At 41.7% G+C, this 21069-nt stretch overlaps 3 protein-coding genes across 3 annotated transcripts in view; 2 read left to right on the forward strand and 1 right to left on the reverse strand.

Annotated features, from left to right (window-relative positions):
- The window catches only part of PGBD5 (piggyBac transposable element derived 5), an 80330-nt gene extending 67273 nt beyond the window's left edge, over positions 1-13057 (forward strand). The window contains exon 7 of the mRNA XM_083606045.1: positions 2592-13057. Within this exon, the coding sequence (XP_083462171.1) occupies positions 2592-2787 (196 nt within the window). The 3' untranslated portion in view covers positions 2788-13057. The remainder of the gene's footprint in view (positions 1-2591) is intronic.
- LOC310759185 (uncharacterized protein) overlaps positions 1-21069 on the forward strand; it is a 146547-nt gene that overhangs the window by 107570 nt on the left and 17908 nt on the right. The window lies entirely within an intron of this gene.
- GALNT2 (polypeptide N-acetylgalactosaminyltransferase 2) overlaps positions 17174-21069 on the reverse strand; it is a 64029-nt gene continuing 60133 nt past the window's right edge. Inside the window, exon 16 of the mRNA XM_083606057.1 lies at positions 17174-19877. Coding sequence (XP_083462183.1) covers positions 19722-19877 — 156 coding nt within the window. The 3' untranslated portion in view covers positions 17174-19721. The remainder of the gene's footprint in view (positions 19878-21069) is intronic.

Below are 21069 nucleotides of genomic sequence, written 5' to 3' on the forward strand. Positions count from 1 at the left end.
GTTTTGTTTGTTTTTCTTGGGGGCTTAGCTGAAAAAGAAAGGACACAAATAGTGACAGCACAGCTGTGAAAGACAGCCAGTGGAACCGGAAACTTTGTGAAGAAAATAGGATTGCAGGCTGGGAAATGGGGCAGAGGATGGGGGTGGAGAGGAATCCATTTGGCCGAGGTTCTACAGGAAAGGGAAAGGACTTGGCAAAAACCAATTTGGGCAGCCTTTCTATAGGCTGCTTCTTCAAGGGCCATTATGCCACTCTCTTAGAAACTGAATCCCACCCCCCCAACAAAAAAAATGGTTCCCTGTGGTCACTTTAGTAGGTGTGTCCCAACCAAAATACTGGTCTGGAATATACAAGTGGTAGAAAGGTGAAAAAGTGTTCTTGTTTTATGGCGTTGCCATTTTATTTTCACCAATCCATCACCATGCCCTAAAAAGGCCTCTTAGAAAAAAGAGAGAAAGATGCTATCTTCATCTAAAGAGAGACAAGACCTTCTTATAAATGGGCTACTTCAGTTGAAGTATATCCAAACATAGGTTGCATATACATCAGGCACATTACTTTCCCCAAAGAATTCTGGGAGCTGTAGTTTGTCAACAGTGTTGAGAATTGTGCCTCTAAGAACTACAGTTCCCAAGATTCTTTGGGAGAGGAATGGTGTGTAGGCAACTATAAAGTCATTTTATAAGAATCCTTATGGATTTCTGTATTGGCCCCATTATAGGCAAATGGCAGGAGTTTAGATGAAGATTTTTTCAAAACAGCCAAAGATAGAACCCATTTCGTGCAATTTAAATGAAATTTGTAGGCTTGAATGTGTGTTTCTAAAGTATTTCCCCGAAGCAATTTTTTTTGTAATCAAAATACCCTCAGCCTCTTAGTGAAAGAGCAAGAATATAAGCAATTGAAAGCAGCCCTTCGAAATAGTTAACAGCGTGCCCTGTACACTCACGCTTGAAAGCAAATGCTACTTCTGCACAAATTAGGGAGCAAATAGAAGAAAGGTGTTTGAGTCATCCTTTATACTGAGCGAAAAGCAAGTGTAGTTTGGGTCCAGTGTAGCAGGTGCTAACTGCTGCAACTCTTCATTCATTTTAAATAAAATAGTGGGGCATAAACACGTGGAGATTTTGTTCCCTTCATCTCACTCACATTAAAACTAGAAAGTGGTAGCGGGGGGGGGGGGGGAATCAAACTTACAGTAGGGAGAGTGTGTGTGTGTGTGTGAGCACACAGAACTTAACATTGAGCAACAACTGCATGGAAGTAGTTCAACCCTTTGGATGAATTTGTTATTTAATAGCAGCTCTATCTCATCTCCCCAGAAGATCTTGCTGCTCACAACACCAACCAGTATACAACATTCCTGTTTATTTCACACATGATTTTTTCAGTTGACCATGAAAGCATCCCTAGTCAGACACCACATAGGAAGATCCTGGTTTTAGACAAACTTTTGGGGCATGGCTGACTTCACTGGGCTGCAATTCTAGAGCTCTTCCATGACCTATTTACGCATGGAGCTTGTTGAAAGGTGACTGAAGAACATTTTGTACCGAGAGAGGAAAACTGTCATGAGAGGACGTGTCATGTCAGGATACTGCAGTTTAGAAGAAAAGCTCATAAATTATGTTTGACGGGGGAATTGATTCCTTTTACTTCTCCAAGTCACAGCACAAAGTTAAGGTACTGTGCTGGGCACTGAAATCAGGAACCGTTTAGTCTTAATCTTCTCCCATATTTATTTATTTAAAAAAATCCATTTTAAAAAAATCAAAGCAGTTTACCAGTTAAAATGAATACAAAAATGTAAACCATATCACCAGCCGACTGTTTTGGAAAATACTTTTCTCAGTTGTCAGCATAAGCCTGGCTGCCAAGAAAAGTCTTTGGAAAACGTTTGGAAGTTATTACAGAAGGTGCTTGTGGAATCCCTGTTGGAGAAGCATTCCACAGGAGAGGGTCAATAACACGGAAGGCTTGGTTTTGTGTTGATGTCAAATGAGCGTCACCAACAATCCCTAAATCCTGTACGAAATGTCCAAGGCTAATCACATGAAAACAGTTGGCACTGAACAGTGTTTTTGCATTGATGCTTTGCAGGCAACACAAAATGTGCTTTCTCAGGTGCAGAATTCAATGGACTGCTCTTCAGCAGCAGTGCCGATGCACCAGTGTGCGCTATGAGAAAATCTAGCAAAATCAAACATCATTTTTCTCAGTCTCTGCCATGCCAGTTTAAGCTGCCTGTTGGTCCGAAAAGCATTAGGCGCCTGGGATTGTTAAACAAATACCATCCCTTCTGGTGGCTATGTTGCTGTGGCAGAATAAAGTCCTCTCTCCCAGTTCGCCAGCTTATAGAGAAATCAGCAAGATTCATTTCTATATATATTTTTTACCAACCAACAAACTCCCTATTCCCACTGCCATTGATTGCCAGATTTCTTAAGTGTAAGACATAGACAGACAGAACATTCTTCTATCTTTTGTCTAGATTCTGTAGTTTTTAGAGCACAGACCCTTTGCCTTATCTCAGAAACGTTTTCATGACCGCTGGATTCCCTCCCCTCCCCCCTTTTTTTGTTCTTTCTAGGTATTTCATCTCTCATAAACCAAACAAGACCTGGCAGCAAGTGTTCTGGTTTGCCATCAGCATTGCCATAAACAACGCCTACATCCTATACAAAATGTCTGATGCCTATCACGTGAAAAAGTACAGCCGGGTGCAGTTCGGCGAGAGACTTGTCAAAGAGCTACTGGGGTTGGAGGATATTTCACCTTGCCATTGATGCACCATTCCCCGTGGCTTAGGTCAGGAGCGGGGAAGAGGAGGAGGAAGACGACGACAACTCTGGAACGCCAAAGTGAGGACCTTGCAATCACAGCAGCCATGCTGCTCCCCCATGTGACAAAGTGACCAGGGATCCATGAATGTGGTGGTGGTGGGCTTTGATGAAGGCCCCACCAGTATCCCTAAGGCCCTAAAGAGTGTCATGGGCACGCATCAGAAGCAAATTTAAGTTAGCAGCTGTTTCTTAATACTATTTGTTAAACAGGGTGTTAATTGTCACATGAGGCCCCTTTCCCTGTCCTCTCCCAAACTGAAGTGGCTCAATTGTTCAGACGGGGCATTACTGTAAAGCATATTCAGTTTTTAAAAAATGTGTGATCCGCGGTGTCCTGTGTTTGCAGATGCTCAGCGCCTGGCGAGAGGTCACGGAGAGGTCGCTAAACAGAGATACTGAAAAATGTATAAATCTATTTTGCAAGCCTATGGTTAGGCAACGGCAGCGGGGACTTAGATGACTGATGAAGATTTTATTTTCTTGCAATGCTTTTGGATTGTAGGAGGGAATATAATTTAGGAGGGGGAAGAAAAAAAAACAATTTTTTTAAATATAAAGGAATAGCCAGAAATTGGTGGCTTTGCCTATCAAAGCTAATGTCATTTCGCCTTAAAGTCAGTGTAAGCTTTGAGGCTAACTTCAGTGATGCCATAATGCGAGAGATTTAATTTAATTTTAAAGACAGTATATTCTTTTCCCAGCATCAAAGCACACTAATACAAAAGATAATCTAACTTTTCGTTAACTTTTAGTATCTGCAGACATACACAGGATCCCACAGCACAAGCAACTATGAAAAAAGCAGAACCAGAGGCTTTCCACTGCTCTCTCTTTGCAGATGCATATCCCATATCTGAATTTTCCATGAAAATACTGCTGACAGCACATAATGCACTATTGCGCGAGAGCATCTTTGGATTTGGACCATAATGTAATGCACTACCCCGCCACCCCACCCTCCTGGTCAAGACTGTTTTAACATACCTTTTAGTTAATATTTGCACAAACCTGGCAGGAAATCATAGTTCAGCATGTTTTGTTGTGTGCTCAGGGTGTTGTTCTGCAAGACTTCTTTGAAGTGGAGACTTCCCATAATAGTTACACATTTGCAGAAATTACACATCTGGAAAAACCATGTACTGAGGTTTTGAAATCAACCACGATCCAAGCACCTATAGCTCTCACAAGGGCAGCATGACAAATAGGTGGATTGTGAGTAGGGAGACTACTTGGAAGTTTATGGTACTAGTGGCCAAGAGTTGCAAGAGGACACAATAAAAGGCTTTCATTAAGGTAGGGATGGCCAACCTATTGGTCTCTGCTCCCATCAGCCCCAGTGGTGATGGGAGCTGTAGTACCACAAATACCTGAAAGGCCATAGGTTCCCCATCGCTTGCATAGAGCATGAGCTCAGTATAAACACCTTCCATCAGCAGAGCGGCAAGATCTCCTCTGGGAAAGTGTATTCATGGGCTTTCCAAGGAGGGCCTGAATTCTTCTACACTCACTGGCACTAGTGGTTTTTAAGGGCTAACATTCCTGAGAGATGGGGAGGGGTAGCTTGTTTTACCAAGAACTCATCCTCTCCTAAAGGCCATACCATAGAGCAAGGAAATCTGGCTGCATTATAATTCCTTAAGGAAAACAGTGGTAGTATTATATGGAGAACGTTCCACCCACCCATTCTTTACATAGTCAGGGATGTAGCCTGACAGGATGCTGTTCTTGCAGCCTCTCAGCCCAGTAAGATTACTAGAGAGTATACACACACATATGAATTTCCCTGTAGAAAATAGTACTGTAATGCAGAAAGGCTCTCCTTGCTGTTTTTCTCAATTCAGTAAATGAGGCTCAACTCAGCGGTGTCTGATTCCAGGGTCAATTCCTGCCTCTGCCCTCTTTTTCCTCCCCCTGGAGTCCTACAGTGCACCAATTTGAAAGGTGAGTGAAGCGAATAAGGCTTCATGGCAGACTCCCTACTTATTCTGAATTAAATAATCTTCCAAATATGTTGCACCCAACCAGTAATGCTTCTTCTCTTACATAGACACGAGTTAAATTCCCACTGGAATTAAGGACTCCACAGAGTTCAGTGTGGGTCATAGGATCAAGATATACTTACTAGAAATCTATAGCAACAGCCAGTCAGATGTTTTAACAAAATTCTTTTCTTGTATAAAAATTTCCACCAGGTCTTAGTTTGGCCTCAGGGATTGGCTCCTGATAATTTTTTTCCCTTGTAGTTAACACTGGTTATTAGATTTTACAGCTTTGGAGTGAGAAAAAACAAAATGGCAGCCAGATATTGTTTAGTTCCCACCTAGACACTCTACTCATTGGCATGTGATGGTTTCCTAAATGTGTTTCAAAAATATATTATTACACTCACCCAACTATTCTAAGTTGTGAAAAGGTCCAGCAGTATAGCGCTTGGATTCCTTTAGGAGGAGGTCAGCCACTGGAGGTTTACTGCTGTTTTCTAATGTTTACATTCATTTACAAATATACATCTTGAGCTTAAACACTCCAAGAGCGTGCCAAAGCCCAGTGCTCTGCTGTCAGGTCTTGGGAGATAAACAACACCCTGGGAAGCTTACAGTGCCCTAACTCAGCTCTTTGCATCTGGGTGTCCTCAGCCTCAGTTCTATGCATGCTTACCTGAGAGTAAGCCCCAATGAGAGGAATTCAATTCATTTTGCATTCACCTTTAAACTACCTAATTTGCACTTTTTTTGAACGATATGTGAACTGAAAAACAGTAATCCTCCAAGATTCACACTTTGAATTTTGCAGGGCAGTTGTGTCAAGTGATGTGTACAGAAAAGCATATTCTAGGGTAAAATGGGCATAAAAATGCATATATTCATGAAAATAGCATACGCAAATGCTTTTTATCAGGGGAAACTGCTTTGCAAAAAAATGTGTATATTAGTTAAAACTGCATACAAAGATGTGTTCATTTGGAGAAATGCATACTAAAATGCTGACAAATTTTTATTAGGTTTTTATTTAAAAAAATCACAGGTTGCAGGAATATGTAGAACTGAATTTAAGATTTAAATTTAAGAGGAACTTTGAGAACTGGAACTGATTTGTCTATTCCTAGTCCCCGGGAACCCAATGAGACTTATTTCTGAGTGATATATATAGGATTGCACTGTAAGGTACTAATAATCTAACTGCACAAAAATGTTGTGGCCAACTCAGACTCCAGTCAGCCTTTGGGATGAAGCCAGAATTTAATTCCTCCTTTCCCTCTTTCCCCAATTAATCAGACAAAAGTGCTAGGAAGTTATCTGAAAAGGGCTGTGTCTATCCACCTTCGCTAGACTACTCTCAAACAATTTGACCAGGACATAGATTTAAATTCCTCCCACTGAGATCAACAGAATCTGAAAGTGTTCCATTTCCAACTAGATCATGAGGGCATCACTATTGTGTGCTTGAGTTTCTGCAAGATGCTGCATAAAGGATGGAAGTCTTGCAAGCCAACATCTGTAATGCTGGTGAGTTGGGGAAAGCAAGTTGATTCCTATACAGTTTCAGCTCATTCTTTGCCAACATGACAAATATGAACCTGCCCTTCCCAGCTGACCAGCATTTTATATGTTGGATTGTAAAAATTCCTTCTTGTTTAGGATTTCAACCTATGCATAGGTCCCACTGAACGCACTGGGATTTACTTCTGGGAAAGCATACACAGGCATTTGGCTATTATTTCCTCTGGATAAAATAGTAACTATGTTGATCTGCTATATTAGTAACCACGTAAGCAGTCAGCAGGGATCTTTGCCAGTCTCATGTCTGGGAGCTGTTCAACAAAGGGGGGCAGAAGCGAATGAAACATTCTTATCACATGCTGAATGCCACAAAAGTCAAGTTGACCAAAGAGATGGAAGAGTGAAAAGGCTGCCTGTTTGAGGTAACTGGTTTTCCCTCTGCTAATGTCTGTCACTCAGCACTAGAAGGAGACATGGAAGCAACCGTCTGCATGTGTAACTGATACAGGGACACATCTGGACGTAGCTTTCCATACATTTTGATGCTTATTCGGAACCCATTCATAGGTGCAACCCCTCCCCACCAATTGCTGCATGTACACAACATCCTACTCAGGCCTAGAGTTGGATCGGGGCCTTTGGGCATTGTTGCAGCTCAGCCATTCAACATGGGGAAAAAGTTGTCATGGCAATGCAATATATAAACCACACACCATGCACAATAAATTATCCTCCGAGTATCGTGTCGCCATGCTCTGTTAAGATGTTCCTTTGACTATTGTTTATTATTATGGAATGGAACATCTTCCTGCTCACTAAAGCAAGGGCAAAATGAGTGTTGTTCAGGAACTTTTTTGAAAACTCTGAATGCTTAGTAGGACACTGACTCCTGACTGCCCCCCTTTCCCATTTATATGTTTGACAATTAAATGGTGGGGGGGTTAAAACATAAACCTGATGGGCTCCACTTTTTGCTCTTCCTAGCCATCCCTTCCAGGCACAACTTTTGTTTGGTTTAAAAAAACCCACAGAAATCCTTGTTCCTACATGCAGTTCTCTTGTGCCATTTAATAATTGATTTGGGGATCTCACGATTTTTCGTTCTTGTACATTTATGAGGATATAGCTCCCTAAAGTTTAGCAAGAGGGCAGCAACTCAAAAAGAAGCCACTTTAGAACTTTTGATTGATGCTTCCCTACAGAAGGCTTTGTTCTGCTAACAGGTGCTTAGCAGAATCTCGTCTGACCTGGCAGTTAATGAGACCTCTCCTAGCTTCTTCCTGTGCTTCCTCCAGGTATGGACTGCCAGTTCTGGTGCTCATTTCAGCAGTGATTCAGGGTGAGGCCGCATCGTTTCAGCATTTTGTACTTTGATGACGCCTCCCAGTCACAGAGTTCAAGAAAGTGCTTTTTTAAAAAAAATACTCTAATGAACTACTCACTGCAATACATGGAAACGCAAGAGCCTTTTTTTGCCCTATAAAATGTGGAATAGAGAAAAGAAGTTAAGATTAAGAACTGCATTTTTTTAAAAAAAATTACATTTCCTGGGTTAGCCACTCACAAATCCACCCTTGAATATTGGAGTGGCTCTATCTAGTGTATATGACGGCCAAGTGTCCACAATTGAGCTTACAGCTTGTTAGTAGTAGTTTCCATCAACTCTCTTATGAGATCTGGTGGCATTGCTGATGTTTATGACCACTTCTTTTTGCATCAGAAATTACATTCCATGCCCAAGATCCTAGTGAATCTTAGGGCACTATATTTGACATTCTAGCACTACTTCTTTACTGCCTTCTGCTACCAATATATGAGCTGGATATCTAACATGAAAGCCTAATAAGATGAAAGGGTTGAGCCTGTTGAGCAGCTGGCTGCCTATTCTCTGCAGTAATTCATATTTACTTCTCATGAGCTTCCAAAGCTGTGTGAGATCTCCATGCACTAGAAAGTTATGGTTCTGGATGCTATGTTCAGAATAGACAAAATGCTTTGTGTTCTTTTGGCTGGTAGTCTTTTCAGTGTTGCCCACTGCAATGGGAGAAAATGTAGGCTTTCTAAATAGAAAACTAGCAGAAAGGAAAATGGAAGGTGGCCAGGCTAAGCAATCGTCGCCTGCAGGAGCTACCAAGGGCCACAGCCTAATGAAATGATTGGAAATGAGGACATTAACAAAACTCTGCAGAAATGTTCTTATAGGTGAGGTTCCAATAGGGACGGGGGTGAAAGTCAGTTCAGTTTGCATTTTAATGCATGCCTACCTTAATTCACACTCATTGAAATAATATATGACTAAAATGAAGCTATCCTTTAAAATTCACACTTCTCCAAATTTTGTGATGTTGTGGTCCAACCAGGAAACAAACAAAAAATCCAAAATACACACATTAGAGGAAATAGCGTATAAAAATGCACATTAGTGAAAACAACATTAAAAATGCCTTACGGATGGGGAAATCATGTTGCAAAAATGTGTTTCTTGGGCAAGATTGCATATAAATATACATTAGGAGATGTGCACACTGCGGGCTCATCTCATTTTTGTGGCAATATATATATATATATATATATATATATATATATATATATAATGAAACTGATGCAGACATGTGCTGAACTGAATGCAAGACTAGAATGCAAGACTAGAAATATAAGAAAAAGAGATAAAAGCAAAACTGACTGACTTGCCCCTTCCTAGATTCCAACCTCCAGAGGAAGATCTGTAGCCAACAGCTCTGCAGCTAAACCTGCTCAATAAATAGATACCTTTCAAAGTTAAACAGTGAGCTCTAATATTGATGCTCAGCAGTGCTTTTCTTCTAGAAAAAAAGGTGTCAGTACTCACCATGAAGTTGTTACAGTGCTTTTCTTTTAGAAAAAAGAGGTGCAGGTATCGCATACCGTTGAGTAACCCCGGGGGGAAAAGCACTGCTGCTCAGTGAGGTTCATAACAGAAATATTAGAAGTAACACCTTATCATTGTAACAAACTATTAGTATGTATAGATTTGAAAGAGCTCCTTTGTCTTCCTTCCATTGTGTCTTCTCATACTCTCTGTGAAAGAGCCTTCTCAGATATAAAGCAAAATAACACCCTGTAATAATTACAGGTAGGTAGCCGTGTTGGTCTGCCATAGTCGAAACAAAATAAAAAAATTCCTTCGAGTAGCACCTTAGAGACCAACTAAGTTTGTTATTGGTATGAGCTTTTGTGTGCATACACACTTCTTCAGATACACTAAGTGTGCATGCACACGAAAGCTCATACCAATAACAAACTTAGTTGGTCTCTAAGGTGCTACATGAATGAATTTTTTTTTATTTTGTTTCAACCCTGTAATAAGTTTAAGAGACAAGAGCAGAGGGGAAAAGGGGAGTTGTGATCCACTGTTCGAAGAGAGTAGCAAAGCCAGCAATATCCCAGATATTAATGTAGGCTTTACTGTGGATTTTGAAAGATGTGGCAGACCTTCCTAAGGCTTACAGTGCAATCCTATTACACACTGACTCAGAAGAAAACTTCACTGATCGCAGCCTCACACAGTGTCTTCCCCAACTTTTCCAGATTTGGATCTTGGGATGAACCTCAAAAGTGTTGATGAGCTGGTACCATATGATGTTGCAACAGACCTTTTTCTTTTGGCCACAAGGCTACTAATTCATAGCCACACTGCAGTTCACTGCCTTTAGAAAACAAATTCAACCTGACTAGGATATATGAGCTTACCAGAGAATTTGCGATGGGTCTTGAGCATTAAAATCCACCACCACGGCCCACATACAAATACCCTGAGGCAATGGCAGCTTTCTCCAAGTAAGAAAGCAACACTCGTTCTCTGCACTTATTATATGCATAAGTCTGCCTTTGAAGTTAAATTTACTTAGATTTTTAAACTAAACAGTCAATTCCTATGCACCCAAACCCGCTGATCTCAAGCAGTTCAATTTTCTGTTATTAAATGCTATTTCTTTTAAAAACAATATCCTGTACCAAGATTCCTCGTTAACGTGTGTGTCACAAGCCTTGATTTTTTAAAGCATCATCGGTCCTTAAAAAGCCATTTTTGACTTACACTCCCGTAAGTGCTTAGACCAGGAGGTACCTGCTCAACCCCTCATGTTACACCAGTGCAAGTATGAAAATGCAAATCATTTTCAAGCGTTGAACTTTGGCCATTTAGGTATGTAGGCATGTGTGTAAATTTCATCCAAATCAAGACAGGGTATATTGATGGCAATCACTGTGACAGGGCAACCTATTGTGGCAAAGATATCAGAGGTATCCCATCAGCTACCATGCTTTTTACTGTATGCTGCATTTTTCTTTTTGGTAAATTCTATTGGGACACAGGTGACGCTGTGGGTTAAAGCACTGAGCTTAGGGCTTTCTGATCAGAAGATTGGCAGTTCGAATCCCCGTGATGGGGTGAGCTCCCGTTGCTCAGTCCCTGCTCCTGCCAACCTAGCAGTTCGAAAGCACGTCAAAGTGCAAGTAGATAAATAGGTACCGCTCCAGCGGGAAGGTGAACGGTGTTTCCGTGTGCTGCTCTGGTTTGCCAGAAGCGGCTTAGTCATGTTGGCCACATGACCCGGAAGCTGTACGCCGGCTCCCATGGCCAGTAAAGCGAGATGAGTGCCACAACCCCAGAGTCATCCACGACTGGACCTAATGGTCAGGGTTCCCTTTACCTTATTATTGTGCTTAATGGGATCTTGGTAGGCTTTTTAAACTGCACATGGCATCAACAGCTCTCTGGAGCCCTGTTCAAGTATACCTACATATCACTATGAAGTAGAACTGTATTAGATGTGGTGTGTATAAAATGTCACTCCCTTCAACTATTCACCTGTTTCCGGAAATAGATATTTGCCATCATGTGTGTTATGATTTAAACAGGAGAACAGCCCTGTTTCTTGATAACCTGTTACTGTTGTACTGGGGCAGGAGGTTTACTAGATGAAGACAAGAGCTATCTAGGCGCAGATGATGGGAGATGGCAAAATCCTTCTGAGCAGAAGACAAGACGGGAACAGCACAAATTGGGTAGCAGCACGAGAGGTTTTTATCCCAAGTAAGGAAGGGACAATGCTGCAGCTAAGTTTGAGGCAACACTCAGAGGGGTCTCCAGAGGGCAGAAATGCTAGTGAGCCTGCCTTCCCCACCTCTGATCAGAACTTTTGGCACCATTTATGGAGAACCTCAAAGGACAGAGCGTTGGGAAGTGTGGCTGGAGCATCTATTTGGCATGTGGGAGATTCTAAATTCAGTCCCTGGCAGCTCCAGTAAGGGCTGGGCTGGGAGTGACTCCTGCCTGAAACCCTGGAAAGTCAGTGTAGACCGTACTGAGCAAAATGGACCAAATGAACGGTCTGACTCAGTATAAAGCAGAACCCCATGTTCCCAGTTTTGTAGCAATGCTTTACAAATTAATCTGTATCAAGGTGTACAATTAGCAGAGACTCCACACTTCGCCGCAAGCATGGAACGCTGCTGCTCATAAAATTGGTACAGGGAAGATGTTGGACATTCAATTCAGATTGTTCCCACTATACACTTTATGGCTTGTTTTGTTTCCTGGGCTCTGATTCTGTAGCCACTTTGAAATCTGACCTGGAGAGAGGTTTATTTACAAAATCTGTATACTGGAGAGCAATAGTGAAACTGACCCAAAAAAAATATTATTATTTTTCTGGCAAAACTAAACCAATTTAGCAGTTATGATATGATGGCTGATATAAGTGGCTTGGCCTGTGGGAGGAGGTAGTCTAAGAGGAACCAGAAGTGCTGATAAATCTGAAAGGAAGAGTCAGGTTTTAGTGGCTTCCTTCACCAATTTCAATTGTTCTGGTTTAGGAATGGCTCAGTTTCTGGTTATTCAGTCCTCTTTTTCCCACAAAAAACCACACAAACAAACCCTACAAGCGGTTTTTGATACAGCCAGCCTTTGCAATTCCCCCTTTGGTGCACTAGAAAGTTATGGTTGAGATAGCACCAGTCAAGGCACTAAAAAAAGATATTGGGATGTGTTGTCACTTAAACAAAGGTAACACAGAGGATATTGTGTTTTGGAAGGAAGCCCTATGAGCTACTATTTTTTTTAAAAAAAAACTTTTAGTTCTTTCCACCTTTGCAACTTACATTCCATCAAATGAAATGACTGTACAGAACACTATTGTAGTGCTGTTGTTGTGAAAAGTGCATTCAGCTACCCTTGTATTATCAGGCTATGTTCACAACACGACAATGATAGCAGTTCAGTTGCAAGCTTCCATTTTCTTCCCCAAAAAATGTTCTGTTAAACAATGTCAATTATAGATTTAAATGTGCGGTGCTGTTTTGTTTACCATTTGGTTTGAAACTTTTAAGATCAATTTTATACATGTATCTATCTATCTGTATTTGTTCAGGAAATGCATGTGTGGGGACCCTAACAGAATGTTCCCATCAGTATTCCTGGCTCCTTGGTTCACGTGAGGACCTAAATTTTGTGACTATGGTTTTTGTTCTACACAAAGGCACGCTTGCAATAAAATTTTTACAAGTTTTCTACACCATAAGCTAAATTCTGAGTTCCAAAATGTGAAGTGTGGTAACAAAACAACTGAATGGATTTATAGTATCACTCTGATATCTTGTCATGTGATTTTCCCCTTCCCAATGCAAAGTTTGTTTACAATCAACAACTTTGAAATACAGTCAAATATAGATTATATCTTCTCCTGTCTCATTTTTGCTGGAGGGAAGGGTGGAGGACATGATTAAACATCTGAAGCAGGGATGGGGAACCTCTGGTCCTCCAGATGTTATGGGACTCCAATTCCCAGCATCCCTGGCCATTGGCTATGCTGAATGGGGCTGATAGGAGTTGTAGTCTATAAACATCTGGAAAGCCACAGGTTCCCCAGCCCCACTCTAAAGAATCCCATCAGCCACAAAGAACCAACCTGTTCAAAGCTCAAATCTGATACCTGACAGTTTGGATAAACAACTGGCATGTTTCTTGTTACTTGGCCGTATTTGTTTTAGCTGATGGGGTTCAGTATTTTGACAGTATGTGATAATTGCCAGGCAATGGTATTTGATTTTTGAGAACTATTATTGGAAAAACTGGTAGGTTTTGAAAATTGTCAGCTTATGGCATTTATTCAACAAACAATTTCCAAGCAGTCAGAAGCACTCAAATTTATAACTCAAATTTTGAAGTCAAACATTTTGAAATTATATTAATTTCATTATCTTAATTTTAAATGCCCAGAATTTGGCTTAAGCAGATGCACTGCTTTTTCATAAATTCCATTCTCTCCAGTAGCATGCTGGATTTTTATAGTTACAGTTGTACCTCGGAAGTCAAACACCTTGCAACTCAAACGTTTTGGCTCCCGAATGCCGCAAACCCGGAAGTGAGTGTTCTGGTTTGCAAATGTTTTTTGGCGTCCTGCAGCCAATCGGAAGCCACACCTTCATTTCCAAATGTTTTGGAAGTTGAAGGGACTTCCAGAACGTATTCCATTTGACTTCCGAGGTACCACTGTATTTCTCTTTTTTAAAAGCATACCAAGTGGGGTATGTAGACATGATTTGCAAGCCACAAGACGCAGCAGGCTCAAGTGGAGCCAGAACTAGGAACCGGTTGCTTGCGCTGCTGTGCTGGGAAGGCAAATTACAATTCCTGATTCATGCTATCCAGCTAAAAATATCTGAACACATGACTGAAGATATTGTGTGTCCCCATCATTGGCAAAGGCACCAGCAGTAACACATTAGATCTGAGAGTTCAGCACAGGAGATTTCACTGGAAGAATGGCCTAGGACACACACAACCAATTAGGCAAGCATTATGTGCAATGATTGCAGACACACTGGAATGCATCCAACTGTGGCTTTACATTAGTGCCAGGCACTTCAATTTGCACAATGCCGTGGTAATTGGCAAAAACTGTTTATCTCATCTTATGCACAGAAGCCACTATTGGGCGCAATCCAGTCTCTTCTGTAACTCAATGAATTCCATCTCACACATGATGGCTATAATTATTAGAGCTCACATCTGTTAAGTCACATGTTGTGACATTTGGAATGTAATGGTTTCAGCAGTATAATAATATTTTTTTGCATTGATACACCACCTTTCCACCAAGGCCCCCAAGGTTTGCAGTACTTACATGCAGGAACGTGGTTTCTTTCCTTCTTAAGAAAGGACAGGGAGCGTGTGGACCTCCTGATATTGTTGGACTCCCAATTTCTATCTCCCGCAGTCAGCTACAGAATGACGAAGGCTGTACATCTAGGGTCACAGGTTACCCAGCCCTGCTCTGACAGTAGTGCTGCATGGTCCAATTTCTAAAAAGGTTGGTTTTTCTGCCTCGTTAGGAAATCTTTAGAACTGGGGTGGGTGCAGGGTTTTGATTTTACGTTATCACAGCAAGGTGACCATGGACAGGGTGTGTTTTTCTTTCTCGTAAACATTTCACCAGCCCTCTGCAGCCTCCCTGGCTGTCCACGCCATCTGAGGGAAGGGTGGCTTCCTGGTCTCTTCCGCAGGGCTTTAATTGAAATATGGGCACCTGGGCAGGCTGCAGAGTGCAGTCCATTTCTAGAATGAAAAGCAAGGACACCCGCAAAAACCCTTTAGCCACCTCAAAACTATGGTAAGTGCAATCTCACCCCACAACCCCTCTGCACCTGACCCATGAGAATTGCAGAATAAATTTTCTCTTTGTAAGTTCTGAATGAAGGACGTGGGTGGCACTGTGGGTTAAACCACAGAGCCTAGGGCTTGCCGATCAGGTTGGTGGTTCGAATCCTCACGACAGGGTGCGCTCCCGTTGCTCGGTCCCTGCTCCTGCCAACCTAGCAGTTCAAAAGCACGTCAAAGTGCAAGTAGATAAATTGGTATCGCTCCAGCGGGAAGGTAAATGGCGTTTCCGTGCACTGCTCTGGTTCGCCAGAAGCGGCTAAGTCATGCTGGCCACATGACCTGGAAGCTGTACGCCAGCTCCCTCGGCCAATAAAGCGAGATGAGTGCCGCAACCCCAGAGTCGGTCACGACTGGACCTAATGGTCAGGGGTCCCTTTACCTTTACCTTTTTAAGTTTTGAATGCAATTTGTTTTCTCATTAACTGGTGAAGGGTTTTCATTAAAGCCCCAAACAATTATCCCCCATGCCACCCTACAGGATAATAAAGCTCTCTAGATTGTAATCTACACTGGAGGGTTTCCCAATCCTCTGAAGCAGATTTGGGTGATTCAAGAGAGAAGAGGGGGAAGTCCACCAATGCAAGGACACCATTGACTACAACTGTGCCTAGCATTCTAATTCCCTGCTTGGACAACGGAGAGGAAATTATGGTTTTCAACAGCAAGCATCGATTGTGAAGGGCATACATGTGGCAGAGTTATAGGTAGGGAGGTGAGAACAGGTGAAAACACTGGAAATCTACTACTTGGCAGGCCAACTATTGCTCTGCAATCCCTCCACTTTTCCAGATACTTGGTTTCTGGATACTTGGTTCCAGGAAATAGCAACAGGCTATTCTAACATTTGATACAAATCGTTTCTCAGCTGTGGCTTGATGTGAAAGTTAAGGGGAGAGAGAAGTTTCCGGAGCCCAAGTTGTCCTGAGCAAAGAAAGGCAAACTTTTACACAACTTGAAATCTGTTTCAAAGTTGTAATGAACTTCAGCAGTTGTTAGAGATAGTAATATAGTATTACATTAGTAGAAATGGCCAGGAATTGGAGGAGGTGGAAATAGAATGTTTCTGGTGAGGAAGTCACCTTCCTCTTCAACCTACATTAGATGCAACAATACTGTCTAGTGGCGATGGTGGAAGCCTTCTATGTTCAGCAACTCATAAAGCAAATCCACGAAATCGAATCCAAAGCAGCACAAACCAATTCAAAGCATCCTTGGTGTTTTTCAAACACCCACCGATCACGACAAATCTCTAAGGGAGATTCAGAAGCGGTTTCAGATCCAGCGTGAAGGTTTGCTGTTCAAAGTGAAAACCAAAACCCAACTCCAACGGATGCACCTCCCCGACTGGAAATGCCTCAAGCATTCTTTGGATCTGCAAAACTGGTTTACAAAAACACAGGCCCGGTTTGCACACTCTATTCAGCTACAGCTTATATGAAACTTAGGATTCGTGTGAATGAGCAGCATGCTGGTGCAAAAATCCCTGCAGATGTGCCTCTCACACACCTTTCTTCACCGCATGGAAGAAACAAACCCGGAACTGGCTTTTTTTAATGTGTAGACTAGTGCTTGTAGTTTATTACTTGTGTAACAAAACACAAACATACCGCCGTGGCTTGTTAGGAGAGAAGCCACCCACAAGGTTCACATGTAATGGCAATCCAGCCTCTTTTGGTTCACTCCATTCAGGAAAGGAAGCAATGTGGAGGAGTGCTGCACATGTTCACTTTAAAACCATAGTTGAATTCAATTTATGGTTAAAAGCAATGTCCGAACTAAGTCACTGTAAGAATGCTGGCTAGCCAAGGAGATCAAGTGGTCTTAGCTGAAGTTCTTGTATTCTGGGGCCAGTTCCTGAGTGTACATAAAAACAGAATGGCAGCAAACCTCGCTATCTTATCTATAAAGTATTTATTTCCTTAAGTTAAACAAACAGGTTTTTTTTTTCAAGGATGGTTTCCATCTATAAAATGAACAAAGTACAAGCTCTGTACAGCAGATTTTAAAGAACCAACTGAAACGACAGTTTCCAAATGACATCTGATTTGCAAAACAAAATTCACATGTACCCCCATCATTTTTGCTTTGAAGACACTCAGATAAGGTTAGCACAGAGATAGCATTGCAATTTGTTTCTAAGTCTCCTAGTGATTTATTATAAAAGGAAGAGGGGTGGGGGTGGGGGAGAGATGTTGGCTACTTCTGATACCCAAGGTCAATATCTGCCACTGGCTGCAACTGCACACCCTCCGTTCATGTCAAAGGTTTTCACACAGTGCCCCTTAGTACACCCCACTGACAGAGGATCTGTGCAGCAGCAGTCGTTGGTGCATAGCACCAGAAATCCATAGACTTTAAAAAAGGATGAAGTCACAGTAAATAACTTTGGCACACTGTGTCATGTAAACATAGCTAACACCACATTACCATATTTCCATTCTCATCCATCACCCACAATTTGCAGTCTCAGCATGGAGATACTGTCTGCGTAGGATCTCTAGGATTTTAAGAACATATTCTCATTTTATAATACATAGACATTAGAGTTTCTGGAGTGGGGAGATATTATTAATAAAACTTACTAGCAACTCTGGTTAGGTTAACAGTCAAGGCAGCAAACTCCTATTATTTCAGTAAACAGCAGCTGGTTTGCCTGCTAGCTTTTAAATCACAAGGGAAAAAAATGTTAATATTTTAGCTCCCCTTCATTAAGTTCTTTTCCCAGAAGCGCTGGATCATAACCAGTTGGCTGTATAGTTGTGAGTTGAATGCATAGTCCCTCAAATATTAAAATATCACCACCTTCATCTTCACTAACATTTTTCATGTCAAGTGTTGGGTGGCTGAAAATAAAGCAAATCTTGAAAAACTCGAGTCCAAAGTTTCTCTCCTTGTTGCCAAGGTCGTATGTAAATAGGATATACATGGGAACTTGCAGTGTGGGAGAAGGAAATTTGGTCTGGAAGAGGATTATATGCACAAATCCACATTCAAGGAAAAAGCAATGTGGATTCAAACCATGTAGAATTCATATGACATCTGTGAATACTACCTGCAGACATCACAAGCATGTCATATAACAGTTCATCAGCCTGTTTTAAACCGGTACTGCAAATTTCAAAGCCTTTGTGTCAATGGAAGCATTTTGTGGCAAATACTGCAGCTATAAGGGAAAATACAGTTTATGGAAAACTCTTTAAGACCTATGTAGCTGGAAGAGAACACTGTCAAAACATGATTGCATAATAATTTGTCTTTGTCCTTTGTAATCACCAGAGGGCACCGTTAAAAACTTACATAAGCTGTGTTTTTAAGAAGGGGGGGGGCGGGGTTTACAGGCAAAGACGTCAGAGTAACCACAGACATTACTTTGATATAAAAAGAAGCAGTTGGATTGAAATGGCTCCTTCCAATGTATCCAGAACATTTTCCTCCAGCCAAGTTTGAAACACCAGTTTAAAACAGGACACAGGTGTAAAGAAAAAACCCAGACCATGATAACTCCCGCCCCCCAAAAGCAGAGGCATAACAGCTGAAATGTTGATATTTAGTAGGTAGCTGCCCATGCTTCCACGAGAAGGCTATTGTGATCTTGTGCTGTCAGACAACTTTTTAAAAGGAGAAAAAGAAGCACGTATTGATAAGAACACAACCTGAAGACCAAACCCTCCTAGCTGCATTATTTTAAGAAGGCCAAACTAATTTTTTTAAAGTAGCCCCAAATTGCCCAATACAAATACCAAGTTTATAGATATCCAGAGCACATGGCATGAATTCCCCAACTGGAGATGACAATGCTGGTGAGATGAAGCGTGCGAGCTCCTTTCTGCCATTTGATCACCCTCCTCTGCAGAGGTCCGACATTTCCCAGGAGGAGGAAGCGCAAAAAACAAAATAAAAAATAGGCACACTTCACAAAGCAGAAACATCCAGTGTTTGCATGAACACAACTCAGCAGCACAAACCTGCATCTTCACAAAGTTTTGTTCTTCTACCAACTGTCCAGTCCACTTCCCAGAAAAGTGTTAAATTGCTTTTCTTTGTTCTGTTTGTTTTGTTTTTTGGATAAATTACAGGATGATGAAAAATCGATAGAAAGTTGAAAATTTCGACAATATATATTTTATATATATATTTATATATAAACATATATAATGTTTATATTTAAGAGTTCTGTCATAGAAAAGTCCATGGTGAAATATACCAAGTACACATGGCAAAAACCTTCAAAATGCTTTGATTTCTGGAAACCACGAACACTGATTTCTATGTAAAATGGAGACTGCCAATGATCTTCTCCAAACAATTTGCGTCCCTCCCCATCAGTCCCTCCCTCCCTCCCTCTCTCCCACCCTCCCCCTCTTCTGTGTGTTGAAAGCAGTTTCCTACTACTGTACATCTGTTTTTCCTAGGAATCTTAGTCATCTGCTGTGGAAGGATTTAGCTTGATGCCGGAAAGGAACTGGTGAGCCTTTGCGGTGGAAGGGAGCGAGTCGTGCAGCAACTACGTCTGACCAGGCAATGGCACGGTCCCCAGTTCACTTGCTTCCCTTTTGTTCACTTGTCGCCTACTTTCAGACAAAGATGGAATACTGAGGTATATAAAGTATCAGTAATGCAATCAAAATGTTGCCCAAGGTTTCAGAAACGGGAACAGTCCTCCTGAGCAAGCCCTACTATTGCTGCAGGTTCAGTGTGAACTTCCACTGCTGCGACAGCGAGGGGTTGCAGACTTCAACCGTCAGACCACCGTTTTTGGCATTTCGGCTGTCTAAGCAGAGGTTACTGCCCACGTGCCTCAGTTTCGCGTTGCTTTCAATTTGTTCCCATTTCTGGAAGAAGAAGAAAATTTAAAAAGTCACTCCACTTAGATAAACGTTGATTTTAAAAGCCAGTATTTTCTAGGGTTATTTTGCCTACCATCTATTTTCCTTACAGCAAATAACTGCAACTCCTTAAAGTCACTACTGTTAAATTTGCTTTGCAAACCCGCTGTGGCTGTAAATTTTCCTTCAGCATTGTCCATGCAAACTTCCCAAATGGAAGCTGAAAGCCCCTGGTATACTGGAGGGGGAGATTAAATACTGGGAGGTGAATGAAACCTAAGGATTTAGTTACACTAGACAGCTTGCTGTAAGAAAGGCCAGCCATCAGTTCTACTGTTTGTGGAATGTTCTCCCCAGAGAGGCTTACCTGGCACCTACCATTATATAGCGCTTCAACCAGGCCTTTGGCTGAATAACATCCTATCTCCACCCCCATTATTCAGCCCAGACACTGAGATCCAGTGCTGAGGGCCTTCTGGCAGTTCCTTCACTGCAAGAAGTGAGGTTACAGGGAACCAGGCAGAGGGCCTTCCCGGTAGTGGCACCCGCCCTGTCGAATGCCCTCCCATCAGATGTCAAGGAAATAAGCAACTATCTTACTTTTAAAAGACATCTGGAGGCAGCCCTGTTTAGGGAAGTTTTTGATATTTAATGTTGCATTGTTTTTAACACTCGATTGGGAGCTGCCCAGAGTGGCTGGGGAAACTCAGCCAGATGGGCGGGGTATAAATATTCTTATTCTTCTTATTCTTCTTAAATGTGTTTGTGCAAGTGGGTGAGGGGGTTATTGTTTTGTTTTTATTATGTATTTATTGTTTTATGTTGCATTTATATGCTGTGAACTTCCCTAAAATCAACGTATGAAGGGCGGTATACTACGACTGTTGTTGTTTAGCCGTTTAGTCATGTCCGACTCTTCGTGACCCCATGGACCAGAGCACGCCAGGCACTCCTGTCTTCCACTGCCTCCCACAGTTTGGTCAAACTCATGTTAGTATACTACTACTACTACTACTACTAATAATAATAATAATAATAATAATACAAATTTGAGTCTCACAGCAGCCAACCCAATGGGCAAAGTGATTCAACACTGCTCTACTGCCAGAAATCCAGCAGACATATATAATATCTTATGGAAAGGTAGGTGGAAGAACAAAGCACAGGGAAGAGGAATAACTATCTACAAGGGCGCACA

Source organism: Podarcis filfolensis, assembly GCF_964270895.1.
Source record: "Podarcis filfolensis genome assembly, chromosome: 3".
In the NCBI taxonomy this organism is placed as follows: Eukaryota; Metazoa; Chordata; class Lepidosauria; order Squamata; family Lacertidae; genus Podarcis; species Podarcis filfolensis.